This window comes from Miniopterus schreibersii (genome assembly GCF_964146895.1).
Source record: "Miniopterus schreibersii genome assembly, chromosome: 22".
Classification (NCBI taxonomy): domain Eukaryota; kingdom Metazoa; phylum Chordata; class Mammalia; order Chiroptera; family Miniopteridae; genus Miniopterus; species Miniopterus schreibersii.
Genome location: NC_138124.1, coordinates 458,464 through 477,066, shown reverse-complemented (window position 1 = coordinate 477,066; position 18,603 = coordinate 458,464). Strand labels below are relative to the sequence as shown.

General features: G+C 52.7%; 1 protein-coding gene across 2 annotated transcripts in view; it reads left to right on the top strand.

Annotated features, from left to right (window-relative positions):
* Positions 1-18,603, top strand: part of GABRG3 (gamma-aminobutyric acid type A receptor subunit gamma3) — a gene marked incomplete at both ends in the record, with an annotated part of 209,399 nt that overhangs the window by 128,170 nt on the left and 62,626 nt on the right. For both annotated transcript variants that reach the window (XM_081124442.1, XM_081124441.1), the window contains one exon: positions 783-865. In XM_081124442.1, the coding sequence (XP_080980568.1) occupies positions 783-865 (83 nt within the window). The remainder of the gene's footprint in view (positions 1-782; positions 866-18,603) is intronic.

Below are 18,603 nucleotides of genomic sequence, written 5' to 3'. Positions count from 1 at the left end.
TGTGACATCTGCTCCTGCGGGTCTGAAGGGCATTTCACAGCCAGCCCCAGAGGATGGTGACCCGCTTCCTCCTGGCAGGGTGAAGGCAGACAGCAGCCCCTGAGCACCCCCCCACACACACACACCCCCAGTGTCATGAGCTTTGCATGGCCCGTAACTTTGCGAGGAGCGACAGGACAGTCCCGCAGGGGGCTCTGCAGCTGAGCTGCACTGAGCCGGGTTTGTAATAGCTGCTCCCCCCTGGGTCCTAGAGGAATATGAGCAAGACTTGGACCTGGAGGCAGTGTCAGCAAACCAGAGGGAGGGGTGGCCGGCCCGGGATCCTATGAAACTCCGACTCCAGGGCTGTCTGCCCTGCAGCATGCAGCACTCAAATGTGCAGCCCCCACCTCCCAGTCCGGGGGGAGTTGTCCAAATATGACCCCCCACATGTGGATTCTTTGGGCATTTTACCTATTGAGACGTGTGCACCAGTTTCAAAGGAGGAAGGATCCAATCCAGCCAAACAGACTAAAAACAAGGACTTAGGACACACCATCCTTTCTGACTTGGCTTTTACTTCTAAGCACAGTTTTACTAACTGAAGCTTCTCGGCTACTGATAATTAAAGCAATATAAAGTGATGGGACACAAAGCCACCCAGTGATGACACTCACTGGATGGAGCCACTGCCAGGAGCGAGGTACAGGTGCTGACGCCCCACCCTGCTCCCCCCCACTGTGGTAAAGTGACTCTGCTGGGTTCTGGCTGGCTGACCTTGAGAGTAACCTTGGCTCCCGCAGGCTCACCATCAATGCCGAGTGCCAGCTGCAGCTGCACCACTTCCCCATGGACGAGCACTCCTGCCCGCTGATCTTCTCCAGCTGTGAGTACCACCTGGCGGGCCGGGGAGGGAGGGTCACCTGGCTGGGTGGCTGGCAGCGGTCACGTGACTCGCCAGAGCCTCACTGTCCAACCTGAGAGCCACCTGGGTGTTTTCACCCTAGACTTGATGGCACAGGACCCGTGTTAACCTTTCCCTGTAACAGCCCCGGGTCCAGACTCTGGTGGGCAGGGGGCTTACCAAAGGCCCTTATGCTAATGAGCTGTTAGTTACCAAAGGCCCTTATGCTAATGAGCTGTTTGTTACCAAACATACTTATGCTAATGAGCTGCTTGTTACCAAGCACTCTTATGCTAATGACTGTTTTTGCATATTATTTGGAAGTACACAAAATGCATTTGTGATCATTTGGGGTCTGATACCATCTTCAAGCAAGGTAATTTGTCTTCCCAATGGAAAGATAAAAAATGTATTCGAATATATTTATACCTGTCTCATTGCACTATTTATCATAGGATGTAATTTTTCACAGTACTTTATGTTTCAATATTTTACTTATGATTGATATTACAGCCAATAAGTAATCACTTAAAAGTCCTTAAGGACAAGACCCTCTTTTCACTTTGCTAGTTGGACTTTTGTCTTTGTTGGTCATTCAAGTGGGCAAAGGGAATATGCTTTTAAAACTCAAGCACACTGGGTGTTGTCTCATGTCCTGTCAGAGGGAACAATTTGGGGGGAAAAAGAAAAAGAAAAGAAAGTTCTTAAAGGCTGTATCTAATGCGTACAGGCATACATATAAAAGGAAATATCAGATTGACTTGCTTATTTATAAAATGGGTTTTTAAGTAAAGGGCAATATGGAAATATTCCTGTAGAGTTTATGGTGGTTCACTTTAAATGTATTGATCACAGGTACTTAAGTATGACTCATAAGAATTCAGTTAATTTTATCGGCTTTCTTTAGCGTTGCATCCGGGTCATGACAAGCAAATGTGACGCAGCCTCAGGCAGGCGGCCTTGTGGTTTCCTCTCCAGGCGCGGCAGTGAGAAGACGGGTCACATAAGGGATGAGTGTATTCTACGGTCACTTTAGGTTCAGAAAAAAGACAAGAGAGGAAGCAAAATTCCACTGGCCTCCCAGATGAGTAAAAATATGTTTATGGATTAGATTTCGTTGAAACCACACTTAATACATCCCCAAAATCATGCCATTTTCAAAGTCCGTGAATTGGCTGGCTGATGCCTGCGAGTGCCCAGTGGACCCGCCTGTCCATTCATGGGCCCGATGTCTTTAACGCTGTGGGACAGCTCGGATGGCCTAGTTTTTGTGCGTGTGAGTCAGTTTCGTACATACGTGTGTAGTTTTTCCTAGTGGTTTATTCGGTTACCTGCTAATTCCTCTTCTCGGTGAACTCGATTTGGCTCATTGATCTTTCCAGTGGTCTGACCTGGTGTCAACCCCTCTACTGAATTCATGATGTCATTGGCTACTTCTCACTATTAGACACTCATTTTGAGAATGCTTTTTAGTCTAAATTTTCCACACAGTTTTGACAGCCTCTTGTTTCCAATGCCACCTTCTGTTTATTGATATTTTCTGGACATTCTGGTCTGTTTGTAAGAGCAACTTGCAGAACTTGCTGTTTCATTTTACTGTCTGGTTGTAATGTTTACTTTTCTGCCCAGTGATATGCAGATTGGAGCTCCTGTCTCCTGGACATTTTTCTGTGGGATTCCTTTGAGGTCTATATTTAACACAGATTCACGTAAAGAGGGTTTGCTGTGCCTCTGCCTGGTGTCTCCGTCGCTTTAAGTCAGAGTTTAAGTCTGGGTTTCTGGGCCACACAGGTGGTGTGAATCTTAGCCACATGTCTTTGACATTTTGGGCTGTGGTTTTAAATTCTTAGGAGGGACATTTTTTGCTTTTCTGTTCTTCCCACAGCTAAAGCTAAAGAGGGACTATCCTTATAATGAGAGGGACTCCTGAGTCTGCCAGCTGAGGCTTCCTCCCTTTCCTGCCGATGCGACTCAAGTGTTCATTGACAGATGAATGAATTACCAAAATGTGGTATATTCGTGCAGTAGGATATTACTCAGATTTACAAAGGGACAGGTCTCTGCCACAGGCTACAACATTGTGCTAAATAAAATAAGCCAACCACAGAAAGACAAACACCGCACAATTCTATGTACTTGGTGTGGTCGAAATCGTAGAATCAGGAGGTAGACTGGTGGTTGCCAGGGCCTGGTGGGAGAGAGAATGGCGAGTTATTGTTTGATGGGCCCAGAATTTTACTTTTCAAGCCAAAAACAGTTCTGGGGATGGATGGGGTGGGGGTGGCGCAGCAATATGAGTGACTTAATGTTACTGGGCTATTCACTTAAACCTGGTTAAGATGGTACATTCTATGTTATGTGTACTTTACCACAATACAAAAATTGGAAAAAAGTACAGTAACTGAAATAAAATATTCACTAGAGGGGGTCAGCGTGTTTGCACATGAACAGCAGAGAGTCAGCTTCATATCCAGTCCAAAGCGTGGAAAGGCAAAGGAGCGAAGAGCAACCAGCCGAGCCCCAGAGACCGGGGGACACTGTTAGCCAACTGTACTTAAGGGGAACCCCAGGAGGAGGGGGACAGGAAGAATAGCTGATGTAAACTCCCCAAGTTCGATGAAAGACATGGATCTGCATATCCAAGAAGATAAGTGGACCTCAACTAGGATAAACTCAAAGAGATCCACACAGATATTATGAACTGTCAGAAGGCAGAGAGTGGAAGGAGAGGGGTAGATGTTAAGGGTGTGGAACTCCTCCTTAAGAAGGCTGAGAGTTAATTTCTCACTGGAAACCTGGGGGCTGGAGGGCAGTGCGATGGCGTGTTTGGAGGCTGAGGGGACTGTCAGCAGGGAGTCCTGGATGTCTTCTCAAGGAGAAAGACATCTTTAGATAGACTGGAAACTAAGGACACTTCAGCAGACTGTGTACAGAGCAGTTCAGGCGCAAAGATCATTTACTTATGAATTTTACTTTTATAATTTTCATTGAATGTTCCATCTGAAAGTAGTTTTTGCCGCAGTTTTTCATTATATGAGGTAATGATACCCAGAAGGAGACTAGCACATATAAAAGGCATAAAACCACTGTGATTAGAGGGCAGGACTCTGAAGGTAGTTCTGACAATCACATAGACGCCCAGACTGACTCAGCGCCTTCAGCTCTGCTCCGTCCTGTCCGTGGAGCAGAGGTCGCAAACACAAGTGACCCAGAGAGCCACGTACAGAATTTGTGACTGGCTCTTGCTGCCATATGACATTTTATTTCCTTGTAAGGCTACAACAAGAAGCATGACCGTGTGCCTGATGGTCGTCGACAACAGCCAGCCTTTAATTTCAGGCTCCAGGAGACAGTAGGGCATGGTGGGGACTGTGGCAAACTACACACAGTGTCTGCACGGCACCTGCCCCAAGTGCTGGCCACATCCTGCTGGTGGAACATAGGAGAGGTTCTACCCGATGTTTTTATTTTTCAAGCAGGAGAGAAGAGAATTTTTCTATGAGAGGTGCTATTTTTTAAAAGTTGACAACAAATTTCTATTAAATGAATAATTAAAACGTTTTGAAGGTTAACGCTCTGCGGGCCAATTAAATATGCCAATGAGCCGAGTTCAGTCACAGTCTCCCATTCATCGTCCTCTGTTACTTTTCTCTGAGGCGGCGCAGATGCTCCCCGAGGACCATTCTGGTCCCTTCATGTCCAAGTCTTCAGTTCCAGGTTGGCACTGCTGGTCCTTCTGCCACTCCTCTCAGATCAGCACCATCCCTTAGAAATACAGTCAAACCGTCGAGGTGTAGCCCTGGCCGGTTTGGCTCAGCGGCTAGAGCATTGGCCTGTGGACTGAAGGGTCCCGGGTTCGATTCCAGCCGAGGGCATGTACCTCGGCTGCAGGCTCGATCCCCAGCCCAGCCAGGGAGCTTGTGGGAGGCCACCAATCGATGTCTCTCTCTCCCCCCCTCCCTTCTACTCTCTCTGAAAAGCAATAGAAAAAACATCCTCAGGCCAGGATTAAAAAAAACACCCATCGAGGTCTAAATTTAAATTGTCTAGGAGTTGCATTTTAAAAACTTAAAAGGAAGAGTGAAATGAACTCTTAACACTATATTTTAAAACAGTCTCTCCAAAATATTATTGCGCTAACTGCAATCACTGTGAATGTGGTGAATGAGATATTTCACTAATGACTTCACACCAAGTCTCTGACACCCAGTGTCATTTTTTGATGCTGCAGTGGCCACTTCAAGTGCCCAGGAGCCTGCGCCTGGCTCCCAGCAGGCAGCCTGCTGTTCAGAGCACATCTCATCTCTCCAGAGGTCTTCACGCCTCGCGTCTCCTGCAAAACTGGCGTTTTGTTTAAGATCAGTAATGTTCTTGATTTCTCTTTCCCCAAATTTTGCTCCCTGTTTATATTCATCATGGGTTTTTCTTTAAGATTTTTTATTGATATTTAGAGAGAGAGGAAGGGAGAGGGAGAGAGACAGAGAAACATCGATGAGAGAAACATCGATCAGCTGCCTGCCTCCCCACGCCCCCTACTGGGGATCAACCCCGAAACCCAGGCACGTGCCCTGACCGGGAATCGAACCCGCAGCCTTTCGGTGCACAGGATGGTGCTCAACCAGCTGAGCCGCGGCAGCCAGGGCTCCATCGTGACCTCTGACACCTGCTCTGCATGTTGATTCTCTCAGTCCCAGATTCGAAACCCAGCCGTGAGCTTGGTCTTGATTAATTGAGAAATGCACGGCATTCATCGCCTGCGCATATTCGAGCTGCACTCACACCGTCCCGTGTTGAGTTCCATCCCTCAGGACAGCAGGGACAGCTGAGCAGGACCAGGTTCCCGCCACAGCCGATCGCCGAGGTGCAGGCCACCCAGAGAGGCCTTTGCAGGAGCCACCCCTACCTCCTTCCCTCCTGTGCAGCCGACTGTGTTTCACTCTAAACCCTGTCCATGTGACTGGGAGAGGCAGCCCAGTCCTTTGGGCCCCCCAGATGCTTCACATCTGGCGTGAGGCTTAAAATAGGCTGAGTCAAAGCTGCCTGTTCCCTGCCCGAGCCTGAGCCTTTCGCTGGGGCAGGAAGGCACCTCCCAGCTCTGAGAGGCCGCTTCCCTCTGCTGGGAGTTGATCACCAACCGCAGGTGCTGAGATGCCAGCAGGGGCCGGTGTCCTCCCTCCAAATGGCCCGGGCTGCGGTGTCCAGCGGAGACCCGCCGTGCAGGGCAGAGCGAGGGGCAGTTGTGTGTCAGCTCGGCCGGGCTGAGGTCTGCCGGGGAGCTGGTGGGACATCGTTTCGGGGTATCTGGGCGGGTGTCTGTGGAAGCCATAGACCGAGCATGGCAGACCCCCCCCCCCATTGCGAGTGGGCGGGCGTCACGCAGTCTGTGGGGGCCTGGCGAGAGCACGGAGGCAGCCGGAGCAGCAATTTGCTCTTCTCTTGAGCCGGGACGTCCCTTTCCAGCCCTTGAACGCCGGATCCCCTGGTGCGCAGGTTCAGGTCATTTTTTCCGTAGTCAGACCAGGACTTACCCCTCCGGCCGCCCAGTTCCTGGGCCTTTGGACTCAGAGTGAGTTACAGCCCCAGCTCCCCTGGATCTCCAGCTGGCAGGCGACAGATCCTGGGGCTCTGGGGCTCTATAAGTGAGTGATCGGATACCGTAATAAATCTATTTATATCCCGTCTATATCCATGTCTGTGTCCATATCTGTAACTGTGTCTATCTGTATCTGTATCTATGTCTGTATCTGTAACTGTATGTGTATCTGTATCTGTCTGTATCTATCTGTATCTCTATCTATGTCTGTATCTGTAACTGTGTGTATATCTGTATCTGTCTGTGTCTATCTGTATCTGTATCTATGTCTGTATCTGTAACTGTGTGTATATCTGTATCTACATCTGTATCTATCTGTATCTGTATGTGTCTATATCTGTATCTGTGTCTGTATCTGTATCTGAATCTGTACCTGTATCACTCACATCTATTTCCACATCTGTGTGTATATCTCTATACATATCTGCATCTTTATCGACACGTCCAGTGCAGGGAAAGCTGGACAGAGAGGACAGGGGCAGGCAGGCCGGCTGGTCAGCTGTTAGGTGGGGCCGTAGGGACAGTGGAAATAGCAAGAACGGACGGACGGTGGGTGAGCCTCGGGGCGGAGAGCCAGGGACGGGACGGACTCGGGGGCGCTCCAGCGTGTGTCAGTCTGTGTGACGAGAGGATCACGTCAGTTGCTAAATACCCAGTAATTTACCCTGCAATCGGGGCCTTAGAAGAGAACCAACCCCTCAACTGCTCCCGACTTGTGGTCGTTTTAATGAGTTGGGCTTGGAAATAAAATGAAGGGAGAACCTCCCACCTGCCGGAGAACAAAGGGGGACGTGTCTGCTCCCCTCGCTCCCGGAGAGGGGCTGTCATTTCTTCAGAAGGGACACACTCCCACTAAGGTTAGAGTCCACCGGGAGCCCTGGCCGCTGTGGCTCAGTGGGCTGGGCGCCGTCTGGGCACTGCAAGGTCACAGGGTCGGTTCCCGGTCAGGCACATGCCCAGGTTGCCAGCTTGGTCCCCGGTATGAGGCGTGCAGGAGGCCGCCGATCGGTGTTTCTCTCTCCCTCTTCTTTCCTCTCTCTCTCAAAATCAATTTTAAAATACTTTTTAAAATGTACGGGGAATTTACTCAACTCAAACACAGGAAAGTAAAGATGACAAAGGACGTGGTCACTGCCCCCGCACTAGGACGGGGCCGACGCTGCTGAGGCCACCGTGGGGCACAGCGAGACCCGCAGCTCGGGGGGCAGCCCTGCCGCCTTCTCCGCACCCCCTCCCGAGGGCGGTTCTTCACCGTCTGGCTGGAATAATGGAAAGTCCCCCTCGGGTCACAGTTTGTCAGGTTTCTGGGGAACAGAGGACCTTTAAACCTGTGCTTTGGGGAAACACATTTCGGGGGCAGTTCAGACCGATTCTCTCCCAGAAGCGTTTCCCGGGCTCCCCACGGAGCAGCCCACGTTCATCCTTTGCTCTCACTGGCTGCGTTCTTTTATGCCCCAGTTTTTTCTTTTGTGACATAAAAATAAATACACAGAACTTCCCATTGGCACTTATTATTTTTTTAGTAATAGATTTTTTTTCTCATCAGTACTTATTTTTGGCATAAGGCATAAATCAAAGGCAAACCAAGCAGGTCGGTGGTCTTCAAATTAGAACTGAGAATATCGGGGTATTGACTCTAAGAGTGAGGTCACCGGGGTGGGGACTGTCCGGCGTCCTGTCCCCGAGCCCAGAGGCGGTGCCCACACCCTCCCCCTGCCAGCGGGAAGCAGCCCCGGCCACCCGCTCCCGGGCCTTGCTCACTGTAGTTGAGCCTGAGAGTCGGGGAGGCTCGTCCCCAGTGGCTCTGCCGTGGCCCAGGCTTGACGTGGAAACGGGTTACTCAGTGATGTCCTAGAGCCCAACAGGGGACCGGGGACAGTGACACCAACTCATGGGGGTGTTGGGACAACGTAACGTGAGCCTCTCGTGCATGGTGCCAGGAAGGGCCCCAAGCTGCTCACGGGCAGGGCATTGGCCCGTTTTCCTCGGCTTCGCTGTAGTCGACGGGGCCGTTGAACGTCCTGGTGCTTGGGCGTCCGTTAGGTGTGTCACCCGTAACGTCCACAGGCCCCCCAACGTGCCCCGTCCTGTCCGTCCCCTGCTCATTAGGTGAAAACTCCATCCTTGCAGACCTCAGCGTGGCCCTTGAGTCCTCTCTGCCTCACCCAGTCGCTGTGTCCTCAGGGGGCCCATGGCCCGGGTCGGGGGCCCTGCAGCTTCCTCCTGCCTGGCCCCCTGGACATCTGCGCTCTGTCCCATCAGAGTAGCCGACTGCCAGCCGTGTGCTCTGCCCCTCGCTCAGGACCAAGGCCAAGTCCTCCCCTGCGCCCAGGATTCCCCAGCTCCCGCCCGGCCCTCTGCTGGCAGTGCCAGGGTCAGCCACACTGGCCACCTGCGTCCCACACGGCCGGGCACGCCTGCCAGAGCCTGGCATTGGCTCTCCTCTCCCAGAACCCTCTTCCCGTGGACACGGCAGTTTCCCCACTTCCCCAGGTCTTGGCGTGAAGCTCGCCGCAGGGAAGGAGCCCTCCCAGGTGCTCCGTGTCCATCAGCACCCCCATCCTCTCAGGGCCCCGGCGCGTGTCGTTTCTGTGTTCCCCGCCGCTCCCACCCACCCCGAGCCCTGGGAGCACAGGAGCTCGCTGGGCTCCGTCCTGCATCTCTCGCCTAAGGGGCTCACTTGGCACTGAGGGCTCCCCGGGCCTTTGGCAGGATGACACTGCAGTCAGGCGGCTTGAGCGCCAGTCCCAGCTGCACGGATACGCTGGACGACCTGGGGCAGCTTCTGCATCTCCCTCAGCCTGAAAAACCGCAGTCCTGACAGAGGGGTAAGCTCGAGGGCCCGGCCCCAGGAAGCCCAGCGGCCGGTGCGAGTTGTCGCTTGTGCATTCGTCCACGTGGGAATGCGCAGGTCCCCGGAGAGGACGGTGGAGCTGGTGGGTGCGGTCGCCGCCAGAACCCCGAATCTCTTCTGACTTACAGAAGCGTCCCCTTCTCCCGTGTCCTGACTTCAACTGGCTAATATACTTGGGCCGCGTCTCAGGCAGCAGTGGAAACGCCACCCACCCAGGAGGAAGGTCCCGGGTGGGTGGTGCTGCCTGGGTGGGTGGGGCTGCACCCGAGGCCCCGGCGCAGAGTAGGAGGCTGGGGGGGCCCATGTCCTGTTTGGGGGTCACAGTAGCAGGATGCCCCAAGCAGAGAAACGGCTCTAGAGCCCCACGTTTGTTAACAGCTGTGCCCGCACGTCCCTCGGGCACCTAAAGCGTGATTCCTTTCCCTCGACCTCAGTATCTATTAACCGGACAGCAGCTCCCAGGGGTCAGTGGGCACCTGCTCTGTCTGTGTCTTGCACACGAGCCGAGCGATAGTATTGAGTTTTTTCAAGGAACTTTTGCTCTTTGGTCACCCTCTGTTCTGTCCCTCTGTGTCCACACCTAGGACTTGCGTGCTGTGTGATTTCTTGCTCTAATGAGACCTTCTGACTCTCCCCCAGTTCCAGTGTTGGGGGAGGCGGTGTCCCCCCACCAAGCAGTTCTCCAGCACCAGCTGGGAGCCCAACGCAGCTCAGGATGGACACTGTCAGGTCCTCCCCCGCCCCTTCAGACAGGTTGTCACCTCTGCTTCTGACTGTTGCTGGCCCCTTGCGATCTCCCAGAATAGAAACCGTAAGAGACAGGACAGAAATCAGAGGCGATCCCAGCTCTGACAGAGATACAGGCCACCAGAAACCAACACAGAGCCCGGGCACTGGCCAGGAGTGGAGCCCAGGCCTCCGCGTGGCAGGTGGGACCTCGGCCCAGCAGAGGAATGTCCCCTTGGTGGTTCTGCCCCCGCCCCCGTAGTCCCGGCTAGCGGATGGTGATACCCGGGGACATTGGAAAGCGGGGAGGGAAGGGTGTTAATCCCCTGGCCGGGCACTGCTAGATCCCCTGGGGAGTCTGAGGTGGTAACTTCCAGACTTAATCAGGCTTATTAAGTCCGACGCGGCTCCCTGGTTGGTCAGGCTTCTTGACGTCTGACTCCCTGCGCTCCCTCCTTTATTAGGACCTGGCTACCTGGCTAGGAAAGGGAAGGTAGGGGCGGTGAGGTTAATGGGTCCTGGGCCCAGGAGCAGCCTGCCTGTCTCACGACGGACCAGCTGTGGGTCCGAGGTCTCAAGGACCCTCTGCTTGGGTTCCTTTAATTTGCCAGAGCGGCTCACGGACCTCAGAGAAAAACATCTCAGTAATCACGGGTTTATTATGAGGAGCAGCCACGCGGCAGGGGCCCAGGGCCAGGCTGGGGAGCCAGCAGCCACAGGCCCAGCACCGGCGTCCAGCAGTCTGGAAGCTTCTCGAGCCCCCGCCCCCTCTGGATATTTTATGGCAGCGTCTTAGGTGCCCTGACCGACTCAGTCACTGGCCTTGGGCGGTTGGGCTGCTTCCACCCCCTGCCCCTCCGCCTCCGGAGGTGGGGGCCCTGGAACTAGAGCCCCAGCCCCCCAGCGCCACTTGGGTTTCCTTGGCAACCAGCCCCATCCTCAGGCGGCTGCAAGTCCCTCATTAGCATAACAAAGGCCTTGGTCTCTGCCCGGGTCACTCGAGAGGGTTTTAAGAGACCTGGGCCAGAAAGGGGACAAAGACCAAACGTGTATTTTAAATTATATTTCCGGGGGAAGGGAGAGAGCACAGCTGACAATCCTGAGAGGGCAGCGGGGCGAAGCGGGGCTGTGCCAGGAGCCAGGGTGTGGGGTCCAGGGTGGACGGGGACTGGCCGTCACTGGCATCCCTGGGGAGCGGCCGCCCACTTGTCCTCTGCTCTCAAATTGGCCGCTGGGGGAGACCCGCTAACCGACCCTGCAGGGGGCTGCCCCCCGACCGCGAACAAGGGCACAGCTCAACAATAAAAAGACAGGTGCCAGTTAAAACCGAGCAAAGGACCCGAGTAGACATTTCTCCGAAAAAGGCACCAGATAGCCGGTGGGCACATGAAGACAGCCACCACCCTCCATCGTGAGGACAATGTCCGGTCCCAGGAGGCCCCCGGCGCCCACTGCCATGGCTGTGACACGGGAGACCTCACACGTGCTGGCGACGACGTGGAGCGAGCACAGCCCTGGAGGTGCTGCGGGGGGGAACCAGCGCGGTTGCCGGGAAAGCAGGCGGAGCCCCTCACACGGTTAAACGCGCAGTTACCGTATTGTCACAGGATAGGAGAGGCCGCGTCCCCCCCTCCCCCCCTGGTTGCTCGTGAAAATGGGGCCCTGGGGGTACCTCTGGAGTAAGACTTTCCAGAGGCCCCACCGGAGGACGGTGTGATGTGGTAAGAAGCTTTATTTCCGTGGAATTGCACCCCTGCGTTTCCAGAGCCCCATCTCCCTTGTTCCAGTCACAGCAGAAGTGTCGCTGGGGCTTCAGTGGGGCCGGAATCGGAGCCATGTCCAGAGCTTCCTTCCCATGAGGGAGCCGGGACCAGTCCAGCCTCAGGCCAGCTTAGCTCCGTTTCCTGCAGCAGCCCCTCCGTCCATTGCACGCGGGATCTGCAGGCCACAGGGCTCCGGGGAGACATGGGCGAGGGAGCCCCACGAGCAAGAGCCCAAGAGTCCCAGCCACACCAGAACAGCAAAATTGCTCGGTTTTATGCAAAACTCTTACGGATTATTGAAGACCCCAAAAAGCGTTTATCGCCCTGAGTCATCTCTCAATATTTACTTTATTAGAAATGAACGGTGGGGCATTCTAATATATGCATTTATCAATTCATTTAAAAACAACAAAAGCCGATGTAAGTAACACATTTCTTTAAAAATAACTATATTAGCAAGACCAAAGAATTTATCAAGAACGGTGACACTGTTTTACGTTTCTGCGAGTCTCTCTTCCGTCTGGCTTAACGAAAGCCAGATGACTCTCCCGCTTGCCTCCGCTTTCAGTCTTTTGTGATGTGCGATTCCGATGGAAGGGAGTCCAGTCTGAGACAGATTTTAGCTGAAAAAGGGATGAGTATTTTATTGGAGCTTTCAGATCATTGCAGTTATCGCTTTTTGCTATCGCATTAATTCCAGGAGTAGTAATTTCTCAGAATTTAGTTACAGGGTGGAACCGGGGACTGTGTCAGTGAATCACTCATACGCTCTTACCTTGCGACCCATCGGTCTGTCTTTAAAATACCCCCTACCCAGGCCTGCTTCTGTACCATCCGTCGGCTCTTTGGAAAATACTGGTTCACAGACTTACGGTGATCATCCAAATGTTTCCCAATATCACTAAGATCGTGCTTGTTAATATTTCCACCAATCTCACTAGAACAGGATATAAGAATTGGAAGACAAACTCATGGTGGTGATTCAAGTTTTCCAAAAATTTCATTTCTACTTGAAATATCAGACTTTACTATTAGCAACAAATACTGTCAGGTTATTTTCTAGACATGACAGATTTGACTCGTTTCCAAGAAAATGCCTCCCAAATACCCAAGTCTGAAAATAACCATAGTCTGCCTGCCAATGATTCTTACAAGTAAAAACGCTAGGTCATGAGAAAGTTTTGCCTTTCAGCACCCTGGAGTCAAGGTTGATTGTGGCTGAAATTTTTATTTTAATTTTTTAAATATATCTTTATTGATTTCAGAGAGAGGAAGGGAGAGGCAGAGAGAGTCATGGATCGGCTGCCTCCCGCACGCCCCCTGCTGGGGATCGAGCCCACAACCCGGGCCTGTGCTCTCACTGGGAATCGAACCTCGATCTCCTGGATCCTAGGTCGATGCTCAGTGGCTGAGCCATACATGGCTGGGCGAGGCTGAAAATTTTAGATTCATTCTAAATCTTTCCTGGGAGGTGCTCTGTCGGGGGGACTCCCCCCCAGCCCTAGGAAATGTTATGCTATGCAAGTCAAGGTCAGTGGAAGTCAGCGAGGACGCGTAGAGAAGGGCCAGGAGTCAGTAGGGAAGGGACACGCCCTCCGGGTGCCTGCCTGGGGGGCTTTGGCCCGATCTAACAGGTTTGCCTGGAGCTCTTCAGTCTATGATCCCGCAGGGTCCCCTGGGGTCCAAAAGAGAAAACTGTGCATGTGATAAACAGCATACTGGGTGACCATGTAAAGAATGGGAGCCCTGGCCCGTATGGCTCAGTGGTGGGAGCATGGGCCTGAGCACTGAAGAGTCCCGGGTTCACTTCTGGTCAAGGGCACGCACCTGAGTTGCAGGTTCGATCCCTGTCCAGTGGGGGCGCCTGCGGGAGGCAACCAGTCCATGTGTCTCTCTCACATCGATGTTTCTCTCTCTCCCCCTCCCTCCTTTCCACTATCTCTAGAAATCAATGGAAAAATATCCTCAGGTGAGATTAACAACAACAAAAAATAATGCAAAAAGAAAGTCATGCATAAAAGGTATTTCTTCCATCCTCGAGCAGGTGTCGGGGGAAGCGTGTGCAATCCCAGAACGAGGGGTTTTGTTTTCCTCTGGAAGCACACACATGCGGGAAGGAGGCTCTGGAGCTGGTGGTTTGTTGGCCTGGAAGCTCCGTGTTCACAGTTTTGCAAAGCAGAGGGGGTGCTGGCCACAGGGCCTGGAGACTCCTGCGCTGGTCTGTGCTTTGGACGCGGTGGACGGGGTGGACGGGTTCCGAGCAGCGAGAGCCACAGCGACACCTGGTGGTGGGGTGTCCTGCAGGCTCCTTCATAGTCGCTGAAGTTTGGGCGTGAAGCCCAGAAGGGGACCCAGGGTGGGAGGTGGACCCCAGGGCTGCTCACCCTCTCTCCTCCCTTCCAGGACGTGCCTCCTGGCCTCAGGCTGACCCCATTTCACAAAGGTCCCCAAACACAGTTGGAGCTGAGCCTTCCTGAGGGTTGAATTGGCACGTGGGCCCTTGTTGGTCCAGCAGGGACAAGTGCCCTGTCTGTCTGTCCCTCAGCTCCAGCACAGCCAGAGCTACCTGGTTTAAAATGATCTGTAACTAAAAATAAAAGTATTTGTTGTCACTGTTCTACCTCCCTCTCGGGCTTTATTTCTATGGCGGAGGCTCTGGAGCTGGTGCTTTGCCCGCCTGGAAGCTCTGTGTTCCCAGGTTTGCGGTGCAGGAGGCCGCTGGTATGTTCATTTGTCATCAGATTTTACTGTTTTCCACAGTGGCCTGTAATTAAAACTTAATTTCACGAGAAGAGATATATTTACTTAGTTCTTTATTATCAAAGTAAATACAAAACAAAAGCCAGGATGAACAATACAATTACATACCAGCCCCGGGGCTTTTTAATATTATAAACTTGCCTTTGAAGCCGAGGAAACAAACATCTGTGATAATAAAATATAAGAGGAAAGATAATAAAATGTAAGAGGAAAGGGGCGGTATCTTCGGCTGGGCTTCCTTGGTATAAGTGCTCCCGACGAAAGTTTCGTGAACCTCTCCGTGAAGTTGCTGTAAGCAGGGGCTCTGCCTTTTCCAAGTGTTCGTCGGGTGATTTCCGACGTTTCCGTGCATGTTCACCCTGAGCTGCCGTCCGGACTTCTTTCTGTAGCAGGTTTGAAGCACAGGCTTGTGAGTCAGGGAAACCGCCCGGTCGGTCTGAGCGTCTCTCTGAAACCTCACTCTCTCTAATTTAGTTCCCATGCAAATGTTTCCATGTTTTCCTTCTGTTTTATTTTTTTTCTAAGCTGATCTACTTCTTTTCTCAGTTTGCCGCATAGTTTTGTTTTGTTTAAATGTTATTTTATTGATTTCAGAGAGAGGAAGGGAGAAGGGAGGGAGAGACGGAAACATCGATGAGAGCCCAGCCGGTGTGGCTCAGTGGTTGAGTGTCGTCCCGGCACCAGAAGGTCGATTCCCGGGCAGGGCACACGCCCGGGTTGTGGGCTCGGTGCCCAGCAGGGGGCGTGCGGGAGGCAGCCGATCGATGTTTCGCTCTCATCATTGATGTTTCTCTCTCTCCCCCTCTCCCTTCCTCTCTCTGAAATCAATGAAAACATTTAAAAAAAAAAATGGTATTGAAGTTTGAGCCTGTGTGTGCAGCTGTTCTCTGGAGAAACTCAAGAATGAAAATGAAAAGTGCCGTGACCTTATAATCTGCAAAAGCAGAGATTCCAAAGGACAGGTTTTGGGCTCAGAAAGCAGTCAGAACCGATAAATGCCTATTTCGGTCGTTAACATTTCTCGTGGTTTTTATTTTTCCATCCACACCAAGAGCCCTTTGAGGTAACATTTCCAACCAGTATTTAAAACATGAAAAACAGACGCCTGGCGAAATGTGTCCCTTGCTGCGATTTCGCCTCGTAACGGAATGGAAGTCTACCCAGAGGACGTTGCTCTTCAGCCTCGGCGTTCAGATGGCGGCCTTTGCTGCGCGCTCTGCCGTGGGCTGCAGGCGACCGTCGCCGCCCCCGACCACCAGGGCGCCCAGCCCACCTCAGCCCGGAGAGCCAGGCGTCGCCGGTGCATCTTATTCTCCTAAAATGGAGCAGTGGGAGCTGTGGAACTGCCCCCTCTGCTCTTCACCTTCCCAGGGAGTAGAAGGGACGTTAGAATGAAACAAGCACTCATGCCGAGAAGCCACAGCCACGAAAATCAAACGACATGCCCTGTAGCTACGGAGTAGAGACACCTTCGCAGCAACCCCCGTTTTAACGGCTCGTGCGCTTGGACGTAAGTCGTGAACCGTTGGCGCCCCCCCCCCCCCAGTCTTCGTCAGTGCTCGGGCCACAACCAGAGGCCGGCCCCCCTCCTGCTTTCAGACGTCTCCACATTTCCTTCTGCGTGAAGGAGTCTCCCTCCTTCTTGCAAGAAGCAGATTATAAAAGAGGCCTTTATAACCTGGCCCCACCACGACCTCTGAGCGCACTTGCAGACACTCACCCGTCTCCCCAGACTTGGCCCTGGCGCAGCGGGTCTGTGCAGAGGGGGGGCCTCATCCCACGTAACACGGCCACCGTGTCGCACATTAGCACTCGTTTTATCTTTTTATTCCAAATTCATTTCAGGATTACAGGAAAGATGCAAGAGTAGGAAAAAATAACATTTCCGTGCCATTCCCCGGCCTTCCCCAAGCGTTAACGTCTTACCACATTGACTTAATTCTCTCTGTGTTTTCTAATTTCATTGTTTTTGCTTTTGCGGACCCATTTGAGAGCAAGTCGCGGACAGGTTGCCTTTTTATACCTGAAAAACCTTAGCATGCGTTTCCTAACAGCCAGGACGTTCTTTTATGTAATCGGAGTGTATTTATAGTGATCAGGGAATTGCATTTATATGGTGCTATTATCTAATCCACAGATCTTTTTGAATTTCTCTAGTTACCCTAATTAGGACATTATGGGTAAAGACGGGGGGGGGGGGGGGGGGGAGACAGCTATTGAGAGATTAGCCTCCCCTCTTCCTGGTCACGGCTGCACGTCCCGTGCAACAGCTCACTTTCCTGCCCTGTCTCTCTGTCTCTTTGCATCTGGCTGGTGCCTCAGTCCGGGTAGGACCCGGGCATCCTGGTTGGCGGGCCAGTGACTGCATAGAGCACCCCTCCCTGAGGTCTGTGTGACATGTGGGTTAGAGCTGGGCCATGCGTTTTCTCCAGGAGACGTGGCAATGCCTCCTTCTGTGGGAACACGGTGTTGCCTGTCTCTGACTATAATCTTACCTTTGATTGCTGGTCATGGCAGGTCGCCAGGTTCCTCACTACAAAGTTATATTCCTCTGTAATTAATTCTTCCTGGGGAGGGCTGTCCGCAAAACATTCCCATGAGGACAGGGTGACCACTGTCATTAAAATGAAGAGCCAGAGGCTCCAAGGCTGTGTGACGTGTCCATGTCACGTTATCTTGGGGATGCAGGTCCCGGCCCCAGACTTCTAGCTCCTTCCACTCCGCTGTGAAAGAAAGAGCATAAAGTGAGTGTCTTTGCTGAGTGGACGTAGACTCTCCAGTGAGGAGGTTATGGTCCATAGAATGACCTCTCAGACGTGGGCACTGACGCGTCCCTGGTCCTCCGCTGTCACCAGTCATCATTCCCTCTGACCGTCATCTCCGGATGCAGCCGGGAGGCCCGGCAGTCCCAACGGGGGAGCTGGCTGTGCCCGCCCTCGGGACGGCACCCTCATCGCCCGAACCTCAAGTTCTCAAACAACAAGGCCATTCTTCAGTAGGCCTTTCACGGGATTCAGCGGCAGGCGCGTTGAAGACCGCGTGGAACTAAATATCAGAAAAGTCACTTAGCGCCCGAGGTCCTCAGTTCCTACCCTTGTTAGATGAAGTACAGCTGACCCTTGAACAACGTGGGAATTGGAGGCGCTGAACCCCCCCATGCAATAAAAAATCCGCATATAACTTCTGACTCCCCCAAAACTGAACTAATAGCTGACTGTTGATTGGAAACCTCCCCAATAACATAAACAGTTACCAACACATATTTCGTGTGTTATGTGTATTAGATGCTGTACCTTACAATAAGGTAAGCTATAGAAAAGGAAACGCCATTAAGGAAGCTATAAAGATGAGAATATACATTTACAATACTCTGTGTATTTACTGGAAGAAGCCCATGTGTAGCCCTGGCCAGTGGCTCAGCCGGCTGTGCATTGCCCCTGCGCCGAGAGGTTGCCGGTTAGATTCCCAATCAGTGCAAAACCCCGGGCTCGATCCCCGGTAGGGGGTGTGCAGGAGGCAGCCAGTCGGTGTTTCTCTCTGTCTCCCTCTCCCTTCCTTTCTCTCTCAAAATCAATAAAAATACATTTTTTAAATCCAAGTGTAAGTGGACCTGCGCAGTTGAAACTGGGTTGTTCAAGGGCCAGCTGTTCGCCTGTGTGACCTTGAGGTGCCTGTCAGCTCTGAGAGGGGACCCAAGGAGAAAGGACGCGCCGGCTGCCAGGAAAGAATTGCTAACCAGATGGCCAGCCGGCCACTCGTCCTGCTGAGCAGCACCCTGGAGTGAGCCGTTCACAGCTTTCCCTGTTTGTTTGTTTTTCGAGCCGGGGTTGCCAGCTCCCTACCGACTTGGGTAATTTCCACGTCGCTCGGCAAAGGGTTTCTGTCGCTGCACCTGGGACCTGGGAGGCAGAGTCCGGGCCCCCACTGGGCCTGGTCCAGCAGATTGAGGCGTGGGACGGGGACCTGGCATCTCCTGCCACATTAGCGACTTGTTTAAAGCCATCGCAGGGGGGTTTCCTCACCA